Source organism: Lactuca sativa, chromosome 5 (genome assembly GCF_002870075.4).
Source record: "Lactuca sativa cultivar Salinas chromosome 5, Lsat_Salinas_v11, whole genome shotgun sequence".
Lineage (NCBI taxonomy): Eukaryota > Viridiplantae > Streptophyta > Magnoliopsida > Asterales > Asteraceae > Lactuca > Lactuca sativa.
This window is the reverse complement of record NC_056627.2, coordinates 220,434,082-220,451,396: the sequence shown is the minus strand read 5'-3', so window position 1 is coordinate 220,451,396 and position 17,315 is coordinate 220,434,082. Positions and strand designations below refer to the sequence as shown.

At 30.4% G+C, this 17,315-nt stretch overlaps 1 protein-coding gene across 2 annotated transcripts; it reads left to right on the top strand.

The window, feature by feature from the left end:
* Nucleotides 1-757: 757 nt before the first annotated feature.
* On the top strand, nucleotides 758-2,484 carry LOC111920671 (molybdopterin synthase catalytic subunit). 2 transcript variants are annotated; one of them, XM_023916252.3, is made up of 3 exons: nucleotides 758-916; nucleotides 1,095-1,228; nucleotides 1,722-2,484. In XM_023916252.3, exon 3 carries the CDS (start codon nucleotides 1,758-1,760, stop codon nucleotides 2,346-2,348), a length of 591 nt encoding a protein of 196 aa, XP_023772020.1. In that variant the 5' UTR covers nucleotides 758-916; nucleotides 1,095-1,228; nucleotides 1,722-1,757; the 3' UTR covers nucleotides 2,349-2,484. The 2 variants fall into 2 exon arrangements, with proteins under 2 accessions (XP_023772020.1, XP_023772015.1); XM_023916247.3 differs by having other exon boundaries at nucleotides 759-916; nucleotides 1,081-1,228.
* The last annotated feature ends 14,831 nt before the right edge of the window (nucleotides 2,485-17,315 follow it).

Below are 17,315 nucleotides of genomic sequence, written 5' to 3'. Positions count from 1 at the left end.
ATTTGTATTACAATAACTCGAGAGATTACAAGGCAAAATGATTTGCTATAAATGACCCTACCTCTATTTATAGGGTTCTTACACCTCCTCAAATGGAAGTGTCTAGATCCCGATCTTTCTTGATTTTTCTAGATCGTTCTACTATACTCTTTATTTTTACAAGGTTCTAAAATATTTTAATCTATGCTATCTTGTCCTAGAGAACTCTAAGACCCAGGGTCTTCCAAGCTACTCTTGTATGATCTAGCGTCTTCTCGAGTACTCCAGAGAACTCTACCACCTTTTTTATTGCACAAGGTCTCCAAAATGTTAGAATCATGTATGTCCGGATGTCCGGATGTATGGAAACAACTTGTTTCTTTTTGTTAAACTCTTCCTTCACAAAAGGAGTCCTCTCTTCACACAATCAAGCTTCGCTAACTGCCTTCATTTTTTATTTCTCCTACACCAAACAAGGAAGGTGTTTCAAAAGAAGTGGACTTTGGAAATTAAAAGAAATTACAAACCGGTTTTTGTGGGTTTGGCTAATTACCTGAGAGAACCAAGTACAAAAGCTCAAATTTCTTTTTTATAAAACCGGATTTGATCCGGTCCGAACCGGTTCACATAGGATCAACATTTATTTATTTATTTATTTATTTTTTTTTTTTTTTTGCATTGAACCTGTTTGAAATCAAATCGATTTTGTCTTAAACCGGATTTAACTATGTTGACTCGGATAGTGGATATTAACATGGGCTTAACTTTTAATGTTACTCGTTTATCACACAAGCCCAAACCTCAGAATAGCAGAAACAGATTCTCTCTCTCACACTAACAGTTGACAAATGGTTGGGATATCTTCGTTTCAAGCTGTAATCCTGAAGGGTTTTCTTCCGATCATCAAGCCAGCATGATCATTTGAAAGCTCCCAGAGGTATAATACGAGATTTCAATATTCTATTCTTATCGATTTCGGTTTTTCATCTTTTTGTTGCTATTGATTACTGCTCTTCTTGCTTCAAATTACTCTGTCTTACCATTTATCTCCTGCCACCTGCTTTCCCTCCTTCTCTCCTTAAAATCGTCCTTATTTCATAGTTGAAACCGAACAGGCTCTCACCACCACCGCCGAAGCTCGCCACCACTACCCTGCTCTGCGTTCGCTGTTAACTACCGTCGGACACCTGTTTTGCCCTCTCCGTGTGGCCTACATCTCCGGCGGCTATCTGACTCTCACTCACATCCAGTAAGCTCTCTTATCTTTATTCTGTATGCAATTTTAATTATCGTCGATGAACTTTCTGTTCCTGCCATTGTTATGATTAGGGTTTTGACGCTTCCGTGAAGGAAATCGTGTTCTTTCATGGTTTTCCCATAAGATAAGTCCAATTTGATCTTTGATCTTAATTTTTTATTGCCTTCGTTGGACTGAAGGTGATGAACAAAATGAACCCTAATTTGAATTAGGTTTCTGTTGTGTGGAATCAAAATTCTCTTCTTTTCTTTGGGTTATTTGGTTTTTGATTTAAGGTTACCCTTTGTGTCTTTTACCCTGTTCGAACCAAAAAGTAATACAATTCCTTCATATTCTAATTCCATTACACATGAACATTGTCACATGGCAATTCCCTCCTAATCTCTGGTCCGTAAAAAAGACGAAATTGCCCTTCTCATCCTCATCATTAATCTCTTTTTTATATGCCATTGACCCTTATATCATAATCTCTTGACTTTCTCAGAAACCAAAAGAGAATTTGTGAAGAAAAAAAAAAGAAATGGCGAATGAACACGAGAACAACTTAATAGAAATCTTGGAAGAAAACCACCCAATCGACATCAACAAGTACACAAATTACGTCCACGCCCCTCAATGTGGGGCCATAGCCACATTCTACGGGAACACCCGTGACACATTCGAGGGCAAAACGGTCATTGAACTAAGATACGAAGCGTATGTCCCAATGGCCATCCGTTGTCTCAATTCCATTTGTTCATCCGCACGATCCAAATGGAATTTAAACTCCATTGCTGTGGCCCACAGATTGGGCCCTGTTTCTGTTGGGGAGACAAGTGTGTTTGTTGCCATTTCTTCTGTTCATCGGGTTGATGCATTGGATGCTTGTAAGTTTGTGATTGATGAGCTTAAAGCATCGGTTCCTATATGGAAGAAAGAAGTGTATTCTAATGGTGAAGTGTGGAAAGAAAACATGGAGTTTCTCGAGAGAATTGGGAAGAATGAAGATTTGAAAAGGGGTTGTTGTGGAACGAAAGTGAAAGTGGAGGGTGATGACGTGGCGGGCGTTGTGAAAAATGGTTGTTGTAGGCCGAAAGTGAAGGTGGAGGATGATGGATGTATCGAGTCTTAGCAATGTAATGCTCGATTTTGAACAAGTGTTGTAAGGTTTTTGTTTTTGATTTTTTTTAATAAGTGTTGTATTGATAAAGTGAAGTCTTGGATAAATAATGTTTAAAAGTATTTATGGGGATAATCTTATTTTCCAATCCTTTTCAATAAGTCATTCTTTATGAGTAAGAAAAGTAGTTATATAAAGCTTATCGTATTAAGTTCATCACATGTTAAGTCAAAATGGAACCATTTAGATGTCACCACTAAATCGGTATTCGGCACATTTGATAAAAAGAACGAATCAAAATCCTCTTAATGAACTCTACATTCTACGAAATCATCAATAGGTTGGAATTATTTGGTAATAAATGCTTCTGTTTAATCAAACTAACCTAAAGTTGCGTGGGTATAAAAGTGGCTTACTATATGAATTAAGTTGTATAAATAAGGACTTTTTCTTTTTAAAAGTGAATAAATTGTTTGAATGAGACTAAATGGCATTTTATGGTTTTATTCTATGAAAAATTCATAGTATTTATCAATATTAACAAATTTATAAATCCGTTAAGGTTAAGTTAAGTGTTGGTGTCTTAATATATTAAATCAATTTACTTGTCTTAATGTATTAAATCAGTTTTTTGTGGCATTAATATATTAAATCCAGTAAGGGTAAGTGTTGGTGTCTTAATATATTAAATTAGTTTTGTTGTCTTAATATATTAAATCATTTTGTTAAGAAAAAAAAAAGAACAAATAGGTTAAATGTTGGTGTCTTAATATGTTAAATCAGTTTTATTAGCTTAATCCATTAAGTTATTCGGTCTAGATTGAGGACGTGTTTGGCTGCTTGTTTTTGCTTCAAAAAAAAAAGACAAAACTATAAAAATGATCCGTGTGGTATGTATTTTTTTGGGGTTTTAGTCCAAACCATGACTTTTTTGGCTTCGTGGTCCTTTTGGACTAGTTTGTATGTGAAAATAGTCTCTTCGAAAATTGAAATGACTATAATATCCTTGGGGTATTTATTTTTCATTTTTCTTTTATTTTTTTTAATTTAGTATTTATTTATTTATTTTTAACATTTAAAAAATAATGGAGGGCCTCTCTCTCTCTCTCTCTCTCTCTCTCTAGAACATCTTCATCACGTCAAGAACATATTCATGAACTCAAGAACATCTTCCGCCACCACCACCATCGTCTGCTACTTCCATCTCCACCTAAATTTTTTTCTACCACTTCACATCCATCGCCAGATCTGAAGACTCTCCCTCCCCGTTTATGGATCTGAAAAACCATTCTCAAATTTGTTCATCTCATATCTGTTTAAATCCTAGGTTGGTCACATGAATGTTCACACATACCTCTGTATCTAACATTGTAACAGATAAGAAACACACAAAAATCATCACGCATCCCCTCCTTCTCATCTCTCAACAGATACTATAAAATAAAATAAAAAATAAATAAATAAAAACCACCTTGATTCCTTCTTCGTCTTCAAAGAACTCACACTTGTATCACCATATTTTCTTCTTCTTCAGGTGAATCATGGTTATTTTTGTTCATAAACGAACTCGCACACACACACACATAAATCGATAGTTGCAGTTATGTGGGGTTGGGTTTTCTTACTTTTAGCTTTCAAGAATAAACCACGAAATCAAATAGGAACTTGAATCTAAAAACTTAAGCATATATGAAATTGTGGTTGCAGATATGTTGGTATGTTCTTGAGTTCTTTTCTCTCTCTTCAGATGAAATTGTAGTTGTATGTGGGTGTGTGAAATCGAACTCTCTTTCTTCTCTTCAAGAACAAAATCAAAATTGATACGATTTTTGTTTTGGGTTCATCAGATCTGGATACGATTTTTGTTTTTGGGTGTTCTTCATATCTGGATATGATATTTGGTGAAAGGGGAAAAAAGATGAATAATAGAAACCGATGATGGTGTTTGGTGGTAGCTTCACTGAAAGGTGTGGTTGGTAAGAGAGAAAGAGAGAGAGAGAGAGAGAGAGAGAGAGAGAGACCCAAATTAATTAATTGTTTTCTTTTTTATTTAAATTAAATAGAAAAAAAAACATAAAAAAAAAAATCCTAAGGGCATTACAGTCATTTCAGTTTACCAAGGGACCAAATCCGCAACGAAACTAGCTCAAAAGGACCACTAATCCAAAAAAAGTCAGGGTTTGAACTAAAATCCCAAAAAAATACATACCACAGGCACCATTTTTGCAATTTTGTCAAAAAAAATGTTTGGAAGCACCGGCTAAAAACTTTTAGAGTAAATTACACTAATGGTCCCTATGGTTTCCAGTAGTTTGCACATTTGATCCTTAACTCTTCTTTTTAACTCAGACTAGTAATTTGCACATTTGATCTCTAACTCTTCTTTTTAACTTGGTATGTCCATGTGGTTTGGATTTGTTTCAATTTTGGTCTCTAATCAATATAAAATAAATGACTATATTGGCTTTAATGATATTTTGAATTATTTTTATAGTATTTTATTATTATTATTATTATTATATAAAAATATTACTAATGGATCCCACCTCACCCCCTTATCCTTGTCTCGGTATCCACCATGACCCCGGAACAATAATCATTCCATTACCATAACAACATAAAATTATGCAACAAACAAATAACCACTAAACGTTAAAGCACAAGGCAAATACGAAACTTAAGTGGGAGCTAACATATATGTATAGATTTAAGAATCTTACTTCTACCCACCCACCAAATTGATTTAAAACCTTCAACTTGAAAAATCAAGTCCTCATCCACATCAAATGTTTGTTAGTATCTACTTATTACCACTCGATTTAAGGTCACAAATGGATCTCCCCTCCGATCAAGTCCATGTATTTGTAATGTTTAATTTTATGGATGAAAAGTAGAAAGGGGGAGAGAGATGCAAGTGGGCAGTGAAGAGGGATGAGGGGTTAAAGAGAGGTTTCCAATGGGAGAGTGCGATAAAGGAAGGTGTTAGGTTTTGTTTTCCATCAAGATGAGGGTTCAAACGTTCAAATACGTGAAAGTGGAAGGGAAAGACGGAAAGTGTATAGGTGGGGTCCATTAGTAATTTATCTATATAATAATAACAAAAATATAGAAAAGGAATTTAAAAATATCAGTAAAGGAAAAATAGTCGTTCTACTTGATTGGAGACCAATATCAAAACAAACTCAAAGTCATAGGGGACGATCCAAGTTAAACAAGAAAGAGCTAGGTACCAAACAAGCAAATATCCTAAACCAGATACACCATTCGTGTAGTTTACTCAAGACTTTATTTTTAAACAAAAAAAAAACTTTAAATTTCAAAAGCTACATAGGGTTTAAAAATGTTTATCTTTATTATAACACATCTACTAGATTACCCTTAATAAACATTATCCAAATAATGGTTGTCATTGTCTTGTGTAATTTACACGTTTCAAAAAATCCAATTATTTAATTATTTTTGTCAAAAACTCATATACAAATAAAAAGTAAGGTCTTCGTCTTCTAGCTGGTTTGCCATTGACATCCTTAAAAAAAAGTGCTCTTCCGAGAATAAAACTCGTGTGGTTAGACTTAGACCTGGCAATGGAGCGGGTTTTGACCATGATCCGATCTAAACCCGTAAGAATTATATGGGTTTGGAGTGTAGTTTTTGATTCGTTTACTCGTTAACGATCCATACCTGCTAACCCTTTTATTAAATGAGTCGAGGATGGATCATCACCGATCCGCTCCATTTATAACCCACCCCATATAAATTTTAGAATTATACATTTATATTTTATACTTCTTAACATTTAATTTTAATTCCAATCAAAAGTCCAAAGGGCAAAGGCCAAGAAAAACGCTTTTACATAGGAATCGATAAGTCGGTTTCTAAACTTATATACTTCTATCAAGAATCATAATGGCATTCAATTTATATTCATCAAGAAATCATCATATCCATTTCTAATTCAATAAATCATTTTCTAACATGAAAAAAGTTGCAATTGCTATTCACTATCACTACAATCGACAGTCATAAATCAATTCAAAGTTGTTGCAATAGTGATTTTTAATTCCGATTGAAATTCTTCGAGTATGTAATGTCTTTTTCTAAATCAATTTTTTTATTTAAAAAAAATGCTATTTTAAGTATTAAGATATAGTATATATTTTTTTATTTAAGAAATTTTATTTTAGGAATTAATTAAAATGTGTTTGATTATTTAAAAAACCTTTGGGTTACGGGGCGGGTTTGAATATTTGTTGATTCGGTGGATAAGGGTATGAGTCCGATTATTTAAAATCTTGCGGGTTACGGAGCAGGTTTGGATCGCATTTTGAAATTTGTTAAAAGGATTTGGGTCAAGATCGATTCACTCCAAACCCACTCCATTGTCACGTCTAGTTAGGCTTGAAGTCACCAGATACATTTGAATCATGTAACTTTGGGGTTAATTTAGGAAATTGTGAAATAATGTTTGGGCATATACAAAGACCAAAGAGGGCTCAAGGATTTAATAGGATTGGGTTTTGGTACTTATTTTATTTGTAGGCTTATTAAACTTGGGCTTGGCTCATAACAATTTTGATCTAAAATGACAGGCTAATCTTTTTTGAGTTTTTTCTTTGTATAAAATTTTGTCCATAATTCCATTATATACAATATTTGTCTAAAAGAAAGTGTTGGTATGTTGAAAGAGGTGTTATGAATAAATGATTTTTTTTTTCTATCAACTCCCGATGATAGTACATAATAATTATGCATGCCTTTTAAATTGGAATAAGTGCTGACAGAAAATTTGTTGTTATTTTGTATGTTTGATTATTGTTCAGGGAGTAAACTCTAAGTTTTCGATTACTATGTAAGTCTAACAACTTTTTCGATTACTAAAATGTATTTTTAAATAATTTCAAAAATTGTCTTACTCTTATCTAATTATACTTAAAAAAATTAACCATTATTTGAATTCAACAAAAGATAAAAAGTTGTTGCTAGGACAACCCAACCCACTTTGATACTAAAGGAATTACTTGTTAAGAATCATGATCAAACTAGTATGAGAGAATTTTGGTGTAATCTTTGATTATATAGTTTATGAAACTTAAATTGAATCTACAACTAGAATAAAATCGTTGTTAGCAATCAATATCGTAAATACATGTTGGTGTATTTTTGTTTTTGAATATTTGGTATAGGAATCATAAAATTATGAAATACTGAAACAAAAGAGATTTGATATATATATATATATATATATATATATATATATATATATATATATATATATATATATATATATATATATATATATATATATATATATATATATATATATATATAAGTATTTATATTCTTAAGGGTCTTATATAAATAATCTAAGTTTTAGAAATTAGCATCATAAAAAATGATACATTAAAGCCCTGTTTGGCAAAACAATCTATCTTAGCATTTGGTAAAATGCTAGTTAAATATCTTCCTACTTGTAATTTCTATCGGACCTGTTCATCCTCCTATCATTTTTAGACAATGATAAGTATAATAATAAATTATTAATTTTATTAAATATGACAAGTGTCACAATATGAAGTTTATAGGAAAATTATAGGAGAAAAAAATACAAGGATATTTGATTTCTCTAGATAAAACCATAAGAGTAATTTATTGTAGCTTATAAAGTAGTTTATAAGTTAGTTTAAGTTAGCTTATTGATTAGTTATAAAGTAATTTATAAGCTAAAAATTAGTTTTTAGCTACTATGAGCGTGTTTGGCACGAAGCTTTTGCAAGCGTTTGGGAGCTTCTAGCTTTTAGCTTTTGACAAAACGCTTTAGTTTAAACAAAAAGCTTCGTTTGGTAGTACGAGCGTTTAGCTTTTAGTTTTAACAAAACGCTCCGATTTTAAAAGCTACTTCATGTAGCTTTTAACAAAACGCTCCGGAGCTTTTGAAATCAATTTCCATAATTACCCTTAAAAATATATTTGTATATTTTTTTATTTTTAATCAATTGTCCTTTTATGTAATTTTATATATAATGCAAAAGCTTCCAACTACTTTTGCCAAACATTCATAACAAATAAAAGTTACAGTTTCCCGCTACCAACTACACGTTACCAGCTAACCGCTACCCGCTTCCAGCTAATAGCTACTTTTGTCAAACACGCCCTATGTCAAATAGGACCTAAAACAAGTTAATTAATTATAATAGTTGAGACGTTGACTATGTGAGTCTGTGTCATATACATGAATTTGTTATGGAATAAATATACTTAATGTTGAAGTATACCCTCTTAGAATAGTTAAAGTAAAGCCATCTTAGAATAGATTGGAACTAAAATTCACGTGTTGTTGCTCCAAGTAAGGTTGTTAATCGGGTCAATCCTATCAGGTGAGTCGAGGTTTCTTTTTTTCTTAAATTCATCTGAAACTCGACCCTATTAAGATATTGGGTTAGTCGTGTTCGGGTTAATCGGGTTTCAGGTTATTAAACTCGGGTTTATCAGATTAAAATGTAAGATGACTTACAAAATGCAATAAATGTTGTTAGGAGTATTTAAACTGATAAAAAAGTTCAATATTGGGATTTGTTTGTGAATTTACTTGTTCGTTTAATCAAATGAGTATTTAAAATAGTTAAAAAGTTCGTTTAATCAAATGAGTATTTAAAATAGTTAAAAAGTTCAATATGAAAATTCAAGTTAAGACATGTAGGGATGTAAATTGTAAATTGTTAAAATGGTTCAATATATGGATTTGTTAGTGAGGCATGGTACTCTACAAAGTAGTATGTGTAGAGTCAAAATCCGAACCTACATAACTTTCGGGTAAAGGGCTTCTAGCTCAGCCGTATCCGGTGTTGCCCTCCTTCCTTAAGGTTGAAGGTTCAAGTCTCGTCGTAGACATAGGTGGATTTAAGGTGTAGTTTAGGAATATGTTAGATTTTCCGTTTCAAAGAAACATAACTTTCGGGTTTTTGGGTTAATCTGAATTTTCTTTTAGACCATATTAAACCCAACCTTATTTCTTTAATTCAGGTTCGGGTTTTTTTTTTGAGAAGCTAACACCAAGGTGACACTCCGGCAACGATGAGAACACCGTCCGTACCTTCACGATAAAGAAAAAGGTGTTACCACGGATTCTAATTAACTTCTAAAACATGAATTGGGTTGGAATTAAAGAAGGAAATAAGGAAGATGGATTGGGAGGGAGCCAACTTCAAAGAATTTAGCGGGAACACCATTGTGTCCACATTGGGATCAGCAGCTTCAAAGGCAACCATTACATGTTAGTGCGTAGGGTTAAGGTTTAAGCCCAACTCCCTTAGAGTTTATGTATTCTCTATATATTTCTTTGTAATTATCAATTGAGTAATCAAGCAAGTTATTATTTATCATGGTATCAGAGTTTTAGGTTAAATCCTCTTTTGCTTACCATAACCCTTGGTCGTTGACCTCCACCTCCGACGACCTTCTCTAGTAGTCATCAGAGGTGTCTTCCATGTGCAATTTTTTCCCCTTCTCAAATATCATCGTCTCTTTTTCCTCCTAAAAAACCTCTTTAATATAAACAGTCGTCGTAGCCTCTACTGCCTTCTCCGATGTCTTTCGGCACCGACTTCACCAGACCATAAGTTCTTCCCTACAACCTTTGCATCTAGTTTTAGCCACTAAAGTCGTCGTCGCCGCCGCCGCCTCAAGCTCTAACCGAGGTCGCCACCTAGTCCACCTGACGCTACTACAACCGATGTGTCAAGTTCTTGATCTCTGCCGGCCTCGCTCCCTCATCTCCCCATAAAATCCAGTGTAGTCAATGTCACTGGAACCTACCAATGCCGACTAAGTCGGAGCTCTAGTTTCTTCTTTTTATATTCATCTATGTTTTTTGTTTTTCCATTTAATCATCTTCTCTTCATCAAACTACTATATTTAAAGTTTATTCCTAAAACCCTTAAAAGATTTCTATATATTCTTATGTAATTGTGAATTAACTAATTAGATTATCTGTCATTATGTCCACCATAGAAAAGCAAAAAGAACGATGAGTTGAGAAGTACGAACTTATCATGGTCACTTTATAAATTTATAATGATATTTATAATTTGGTAATTTTAAATTATTATTAATATATCAAAGCGAGAACACGTGAGTAATAAAAACCTATTATAACCAGATAAATAATGTAGATTCTTTTTTTTTTAAAATCTCTTAAATTTTTTTAAACTTTCACTGTTAAGAGATTACAAAATTTTCCAAAAAAATCACTAATAATTTTAATATTTTTCATTTAAGTCATTTACCTACGAATTTTAGTTAGAAAGTGACTACGAGATAATAGTCTATCGGTTGAGGTGATTAATTCTAATTGGTTAGCTTATACATTTTAATGTTTACCAGTCAACTCTTCTTTACTTATGTCTTTAACGATAACAACGACCAATTATGTGGAATATATGTGAACAATGATTGAAAGTGATTGTTAGGACTAAATCTTTTTTAAAATTATTATGAAACCGAATCAATACATGGAAAGTTCCAAAATTCATTGTCACTTGTGACTTGTGAGTGGATTTTTGGTTTGACATTCTCCATTCTCTTACATATCGTATATTTAAAATTTCCATCACAATCTAGCCCTTACCTTATGTCTTTTTCTTCACAATCGAATATAAAACTATTCTCAAACATTATGTTACTTCTGTTTATTGCGGAAAAAAAAAAGACTTGAAGGGTATAAAGGTAAAACAAAGTGGTTATAATCTTTATATTGACGAATATGCCCCTGTATATAACCATAAATTGACCAAAAAGTATAAAAAAATGAAATTGAGTATGGTGGAAGAGAGAATGTGTGCAGGCACGGGTGGTAACCTTTTGCTTTTTAAAGGGCATCGTTGGTAACTCCCATTTAGCTTTATGCCCACTTTGCCCTTTTTGCCTTTTGCCCCCCTTCTTTAAAATAAAATTGCATCTCTTGGAAGAGGCATGGAAGAATATCACGCACACCAACAATGATTTTGATGCTCCAATATCCATAACACATTAACACTCAAGACTCTATTCAAATAAAAATCTTTTTAAAAGAAAAAAAGAAATTGACAAGAAAATATCTTTAAGTATATTTTGATAATAACAAGATTGATAAAACTTATAGATCAAGATTCTTATCCGGTCATGATTTTTGGACCATGACAAGAAACTTAAAAATTAAAACTTATGACAAGCAACAACAATAGTAACATACTCCAAAAATCAATTAGATTAGTCATTATGTCATATAGATGATATCTGATATATGTAAAACAAGAACATCCACGAGTGTGGAGCGCCTGCTTCACATACAGGTTCTTGTTACGAGAGATGCTATAAATTTTATGAAACAATTTAATTATTATAATTCTTATATTTGTGGAATATAAATGGGGTTTTTTTTAATGCAAATGGGAAGCATGTCATCATCTAATTTATGAAATATGACTTTTATACTAGGTCTTTACACGCTACGACTTTTCAATGTGCTATCAATATACATTCTAAAGTTTGTTTGTCATAAGTGTATGAAAAAGTAGAACGTATTGAAGTTATCATAACAAGGTTAGTGCAGCTAAACAAATTGATATTGATTAGTATAAGCTAAATAGCAAAATAGGTAAAGTCATCATTATATTCACGCACATACATCAATAATAAACTTTAACCATTATATATATATATATATATATATATATATATATATATATATATATATATATATATATATATATATATATATATATATATATATATATATATATATATATATATATCTTATGCTATATATAAAATATATTAGTCATATTTTGAATTTTAAGATGTATAAGATAAAAACTTTTTTCTACAAATCAATTATACATAACAAAATCATTAATGCTTACCAAAATTTTGAAGAATTAAATCAAAAAAGGTAATTAAAAAATTAATTTGTAGTAAAATAACAATTTTAAAATATTAAATTCATCAATATAAGTTAATTTATAATAATTAATTTACATCAAATATACAAACATACAATATAAATATAAGTTGTAAACATAAATATTTTAATTAAAAGTGGTAATTTTTCTTATTACATAATAACAAATAACAAAATCTAATAATTATATTCCTGTAAGAAATCTATTCGCCAAAAAAACTATTTGTCGCCGCTGCTTTGTGCGGGCATACATCTAGTGTCTATGTGTGTGTGACTATATATATATATATATATATATATATATATATATATATATATATATATATATATATATATATATATATATATACTAGTTTATAACTCGTAGGAACCACGGTTATAAAATTAATTAAATTTTAAATTATTAATAACTTATTTTAAATAAATTATTAATTAAGAGGTTTTTTAGTTATATAAAATTATAATCATTGATTTAATAAATATGTAAAATTATATCACTTTATAATTTATATTAATTTTATTTTAATTTTTATTCTAATGTTAATTTAATGTAATTTGAATGGGAAATTTAAAATTTGAAATTTGAAATTGAGAACCAATATGTTGACAAATGGTATGTATTAATTATAAGACATAATAAGGTGAAACATGACAAAAGAAAAATAACATTTGCATTAATTATGAGGCTTAATATGGTGACACATGTCAAAATGAGATTAAAAACCACTCTTTTATTAGAATAGGGATATATATATATATATATATATATATATATATATATATATATATATATATATATATATATCTTATATCTTATATAAAGCATATTAATCATATCTTGAATTTTAAGAAGTACGATACAAAGCTTTGTGTACAAATCAATTATGGATAACAAAACCATTAATAGTTACATAAATTTTAAAGACTTAAATTAAGAAAGGTTATTAAAAAATTAATTTGGAGCAAAATAACAATTTTAAAATATTGAATTCATCAATATAAGTTAATTTACATTTTTTAAACTAGATACCGTTAATAATTACATCAAATGTATAAACATACAATATAAATATAAGTTCTAAACATAAATATCTTAATTAAAAGTGGTAGTTTTTTTCTTATTACATAATAATTAATAACAAAATCTAATAATTATTTTCCCGTAAGAAAACTATTCGTCAAAAAAACTATTTATCGCCGCTGCTTTCTGCGGGCACACATCTAATATATATATATATATATATATATATATATATATATATATATATATATATATATATATATATATATATATATATATGTATATATATATATATATAGGTTATTTTGTTTTTACTAAGTATTGTGTGCCAGAATGCACAGATCAGGACCAACAGATGAAATTAATCAATGGACATGATTTGAGAGTGTATGATATTACAATGGAGTAACATGTACCATATAATCACACAATTTTTAGCAAAAGGGTATTTTGGATAATTAACTACATTTATAAAATGAAATTTTCAGATTTTTAGGGATGATTAATTCTCCTAATTTAAAAAAAAATCTGAATATTTTAATTAATTCAATTTCAATTTTTACCGATTTTATTCTGTCATAATATTTTTTGTTAGAATAATGCTCTTTGAGAATTTTATTCTAATAGAATATTATTGAAAAAAAACAAAATTCTTGAATCAAATGTTGGAAAATAACAAATATTCTAATATATTCTTATACATCCGAACTTAAAATACAAATTCATACATATTTTTACAGACTAAACTCCTTATACATTTTAATATAATTATACATATTCTAAAAGAATATCAACAAAAATGATTAAAATTCTTAAAAAATAACAACATTCTTAAATTGTGTGTATTATCAAACTTTATTCATTCTTCAAGTTATTCATATTAGGTCTTCAACGTCTTCTTCCAGCCATTCATATCACAAATACAACAAAAACCAATAATTGTTAAAAACATGTTACTTCCAATTAAGTATCACTTAATATATTTTGGTAGAATACATAACATATGACAGAATACATATAATACATTCTGGCAGAATACATCGATTTTATTCTGGTAGAATACATTCTGATAGAATACATCGAATACATTCAAAAGTATTGTATTTAGTGCTAATATAATTTTAGATTTCAAAAAAACAATAACGAGAGACAATAGAAATTTGAATTCAAAATCACAAATTGAACCAAAATAATACACAGACAAATTAATTATCTTTTTAAACAATTACATAAAACACATGTTGCTAGTAATTCTGACAGAATGCATACCACAAGGTTAAATTCTTTAAATTCTCTTTCAGGCATTTCAACAAACACTTGTTAGGCATTATCATCAAACAAGCCAAAAACCATATTTGATTTACTTGCAATAGTTTACCTATAAAAATAATTTCCAGCAACATATTTGATTTAGAATGCATACCACAATTACATTGTTTTACTATGTAGAATTATCAATGATTTTTTTCTTTCTTAAAGAATTCAATCAAATTCAGATCGAGATAAAACTGAACCCAAGATAATAAATTGGATTTACAAATAAATTTATTGATTAAAGAAACTAACAATATTGAGAGAGTATGATGAAATAATAAACCTGTTATAAAATTTCACATCATGTTGCAGACATGGAGTCGGCACCCTTTGTGAAAACATTGAGTCGACACCATCTGTAGGTGTGGCGGCAATAAGCGCCATCTTGAGGAGGCAAGGCGGTGGTAGATCGAGATTGTCTCTTGCTTCATATCAGGTACCAAAAATACCCTTGATCATAATACACTTGTCGGATGCGATTATCTCCGATGAAGAAAGAGACGTTAATGGTTGTGATTTGGTGTTTGATGGCTGCTGTGGGGAAAGAACACGTCAATTACTTTTGTGGTATGGTGGTTTTTGTAGGGTTTAAAAACTTATTTGCAGTTTTTAGGGATTTGATTTGATTTTAATTTTGGAATTTATTTAATATACAAGTAATATTACTAATTTACCCTTAAATGATTTATTTAATTGTTTATTATTTCTTGAATTCTCATTGGTGCATTTAGGCACACAATACTTGCTAAAAACATTTGAACCTAGCTCTCTCTCTCTCTCTCTCTCTATATATATATATATATATATATATATATATATAGTTTTGTAGTAGCATTAATTATATAGTTTATGTTCAATATTAATAAAAATTACATGATACGGATCATCAATAATAATAGTCAAGATAATTAATGTTATCTTTGTAAAAACGAATTACTTTTTTCCTCTAATCAAATATTCAAATAATTGTCATTTGAATTTGATTGAAGTTAGATAAAGTTAATACATAACATAGTCCCATACATAAGGCAGGACAAATTAGGACCATTATGAGGCAATGAAATACCATGAAAAATCAAACGATCACAAGCTTCATTCAAAGAAATGTTAAGACCTTTCATAACAATGATGAAAAGGAAGGGAGAGAGGGGATCACATTGTCTAACACCTTTTTTGATAGCAAATTCTTTCAAGAGAACCATTCGCCAAAATAGAAGCTTTCCCAGAAGAAAGACACCCACTAATCCATTTCCTCCATTTGACTCCAAAATTCATTTGCTCTTAAAATGGAGTCTAAGTAATTCCAATTTAAAGAATCATAATCTTTATTAAAATCAACTTTAAAAATAAGTATTTGCTTCTTTTTCTTTTTAGCCTAAGAATAAAGTTCGTTTATTACAAGTGGACCGTCAAGAATACTTTTCCTTCCACATAAGTCGATTGCTCCAAGTTAATAATCTTTCCAAAAATCTTTTTCAACCTTAAAGCAAGAATTTTGGAAAGAATTTTATACATACACCCAATAAGGTTGAGCAACCTATAATCATTGAGGACCAACGGGTCAGTTGGGTGTGGAAGGTTGGATCCTCAAATGTTTTTTCTGTTAAGTCACTTAGTGTCACACCCCCAAACCAGAATGGCGGAAACATTCGGGGGCGGATGACTTCACGTAGTATCACAACCATTGAATATTGTAAAGAAAGTAACACAACCATCACATATATAATGAAAATGTATGTTGTTGCGTTATACATATTAGCAAAAGAATATTACAATGAGATGATAAATGTTTCAATAATAAAACATCCTTAGTGTTCCTTTCTCCAAAAGTTGGTGGTTACCTGTATTACTGATTCCCTGAGAAATACAAGTGGTTTCGAAAAAAGTGTCAACAATTAAGTTGGTGAGTTCATAAGAGTTTTGCTTTGAAAAGTATGTCCTTTTTGATAGTAAATCGATGAACGAGGTTTTCAGAAAATCCAATATTTTCTATAAATGATTTGAAAAGTTTCCCGTGTTGAAATGCGTTAGTGTTTTCCATACTTGTATAATAGTGATAAACTTGGTGTTAACAATAAAATGGAAAACTGAAATGCATAGATGAATCTCGTAAATCAAACTTGTTTTTATACTTTAATGTGAGTTTTATAACCATGCTATTGACATTGATGGCCTGTAACAACGTTCTTCAGGCGTTGGAACTGTTATGACATTTGTCACCCCAGGCCTACCGGCCTAGCTGTAGCTAACAGCTTAGGTGTGGGATTGTCAATCCCGTATAGATCTATACACAAGTATCACGCTCTCCCTCCAAGAGATTATAGTATATAATACAGGACTTGAAATGCATACTCACGAGTACGTTGAAGTTTAAATGTCTCACATTACTTAGTATAAACAGATTTACGATAGTAAAGACTTTACTTCTTTTGAAAGCATTTCATTTGTCGAGATGTTTATGTAAAATGTATGAATCACTTGAATACTACACGCATTATAGTTTCTCAAAAGTATGTTTCCATATAGTAAGAACAACTTGGTGATATATTAGCCATTTAAACATAACGTTATTTTTGTATCAAAATCCTATAAGAACGATGTTATAATTATGTTTATGAAATGATACTTTGACTTGTAATGTACTTGTATTCCCCCCCTAAAACGTGAAAAGAATTGAAAAGTAGGGGTATGAACTCACTCGTTAAGTTTG

Excerpts from the sequence above, each read along its gene's own strand:
- LOC111920671 (XM_023916252.3), top strand. The coding sequence starts at position 1,758 with ATGGCGAATGAACACGAGAACAACTTAATAGAAATCTTGGAAGAAAAC.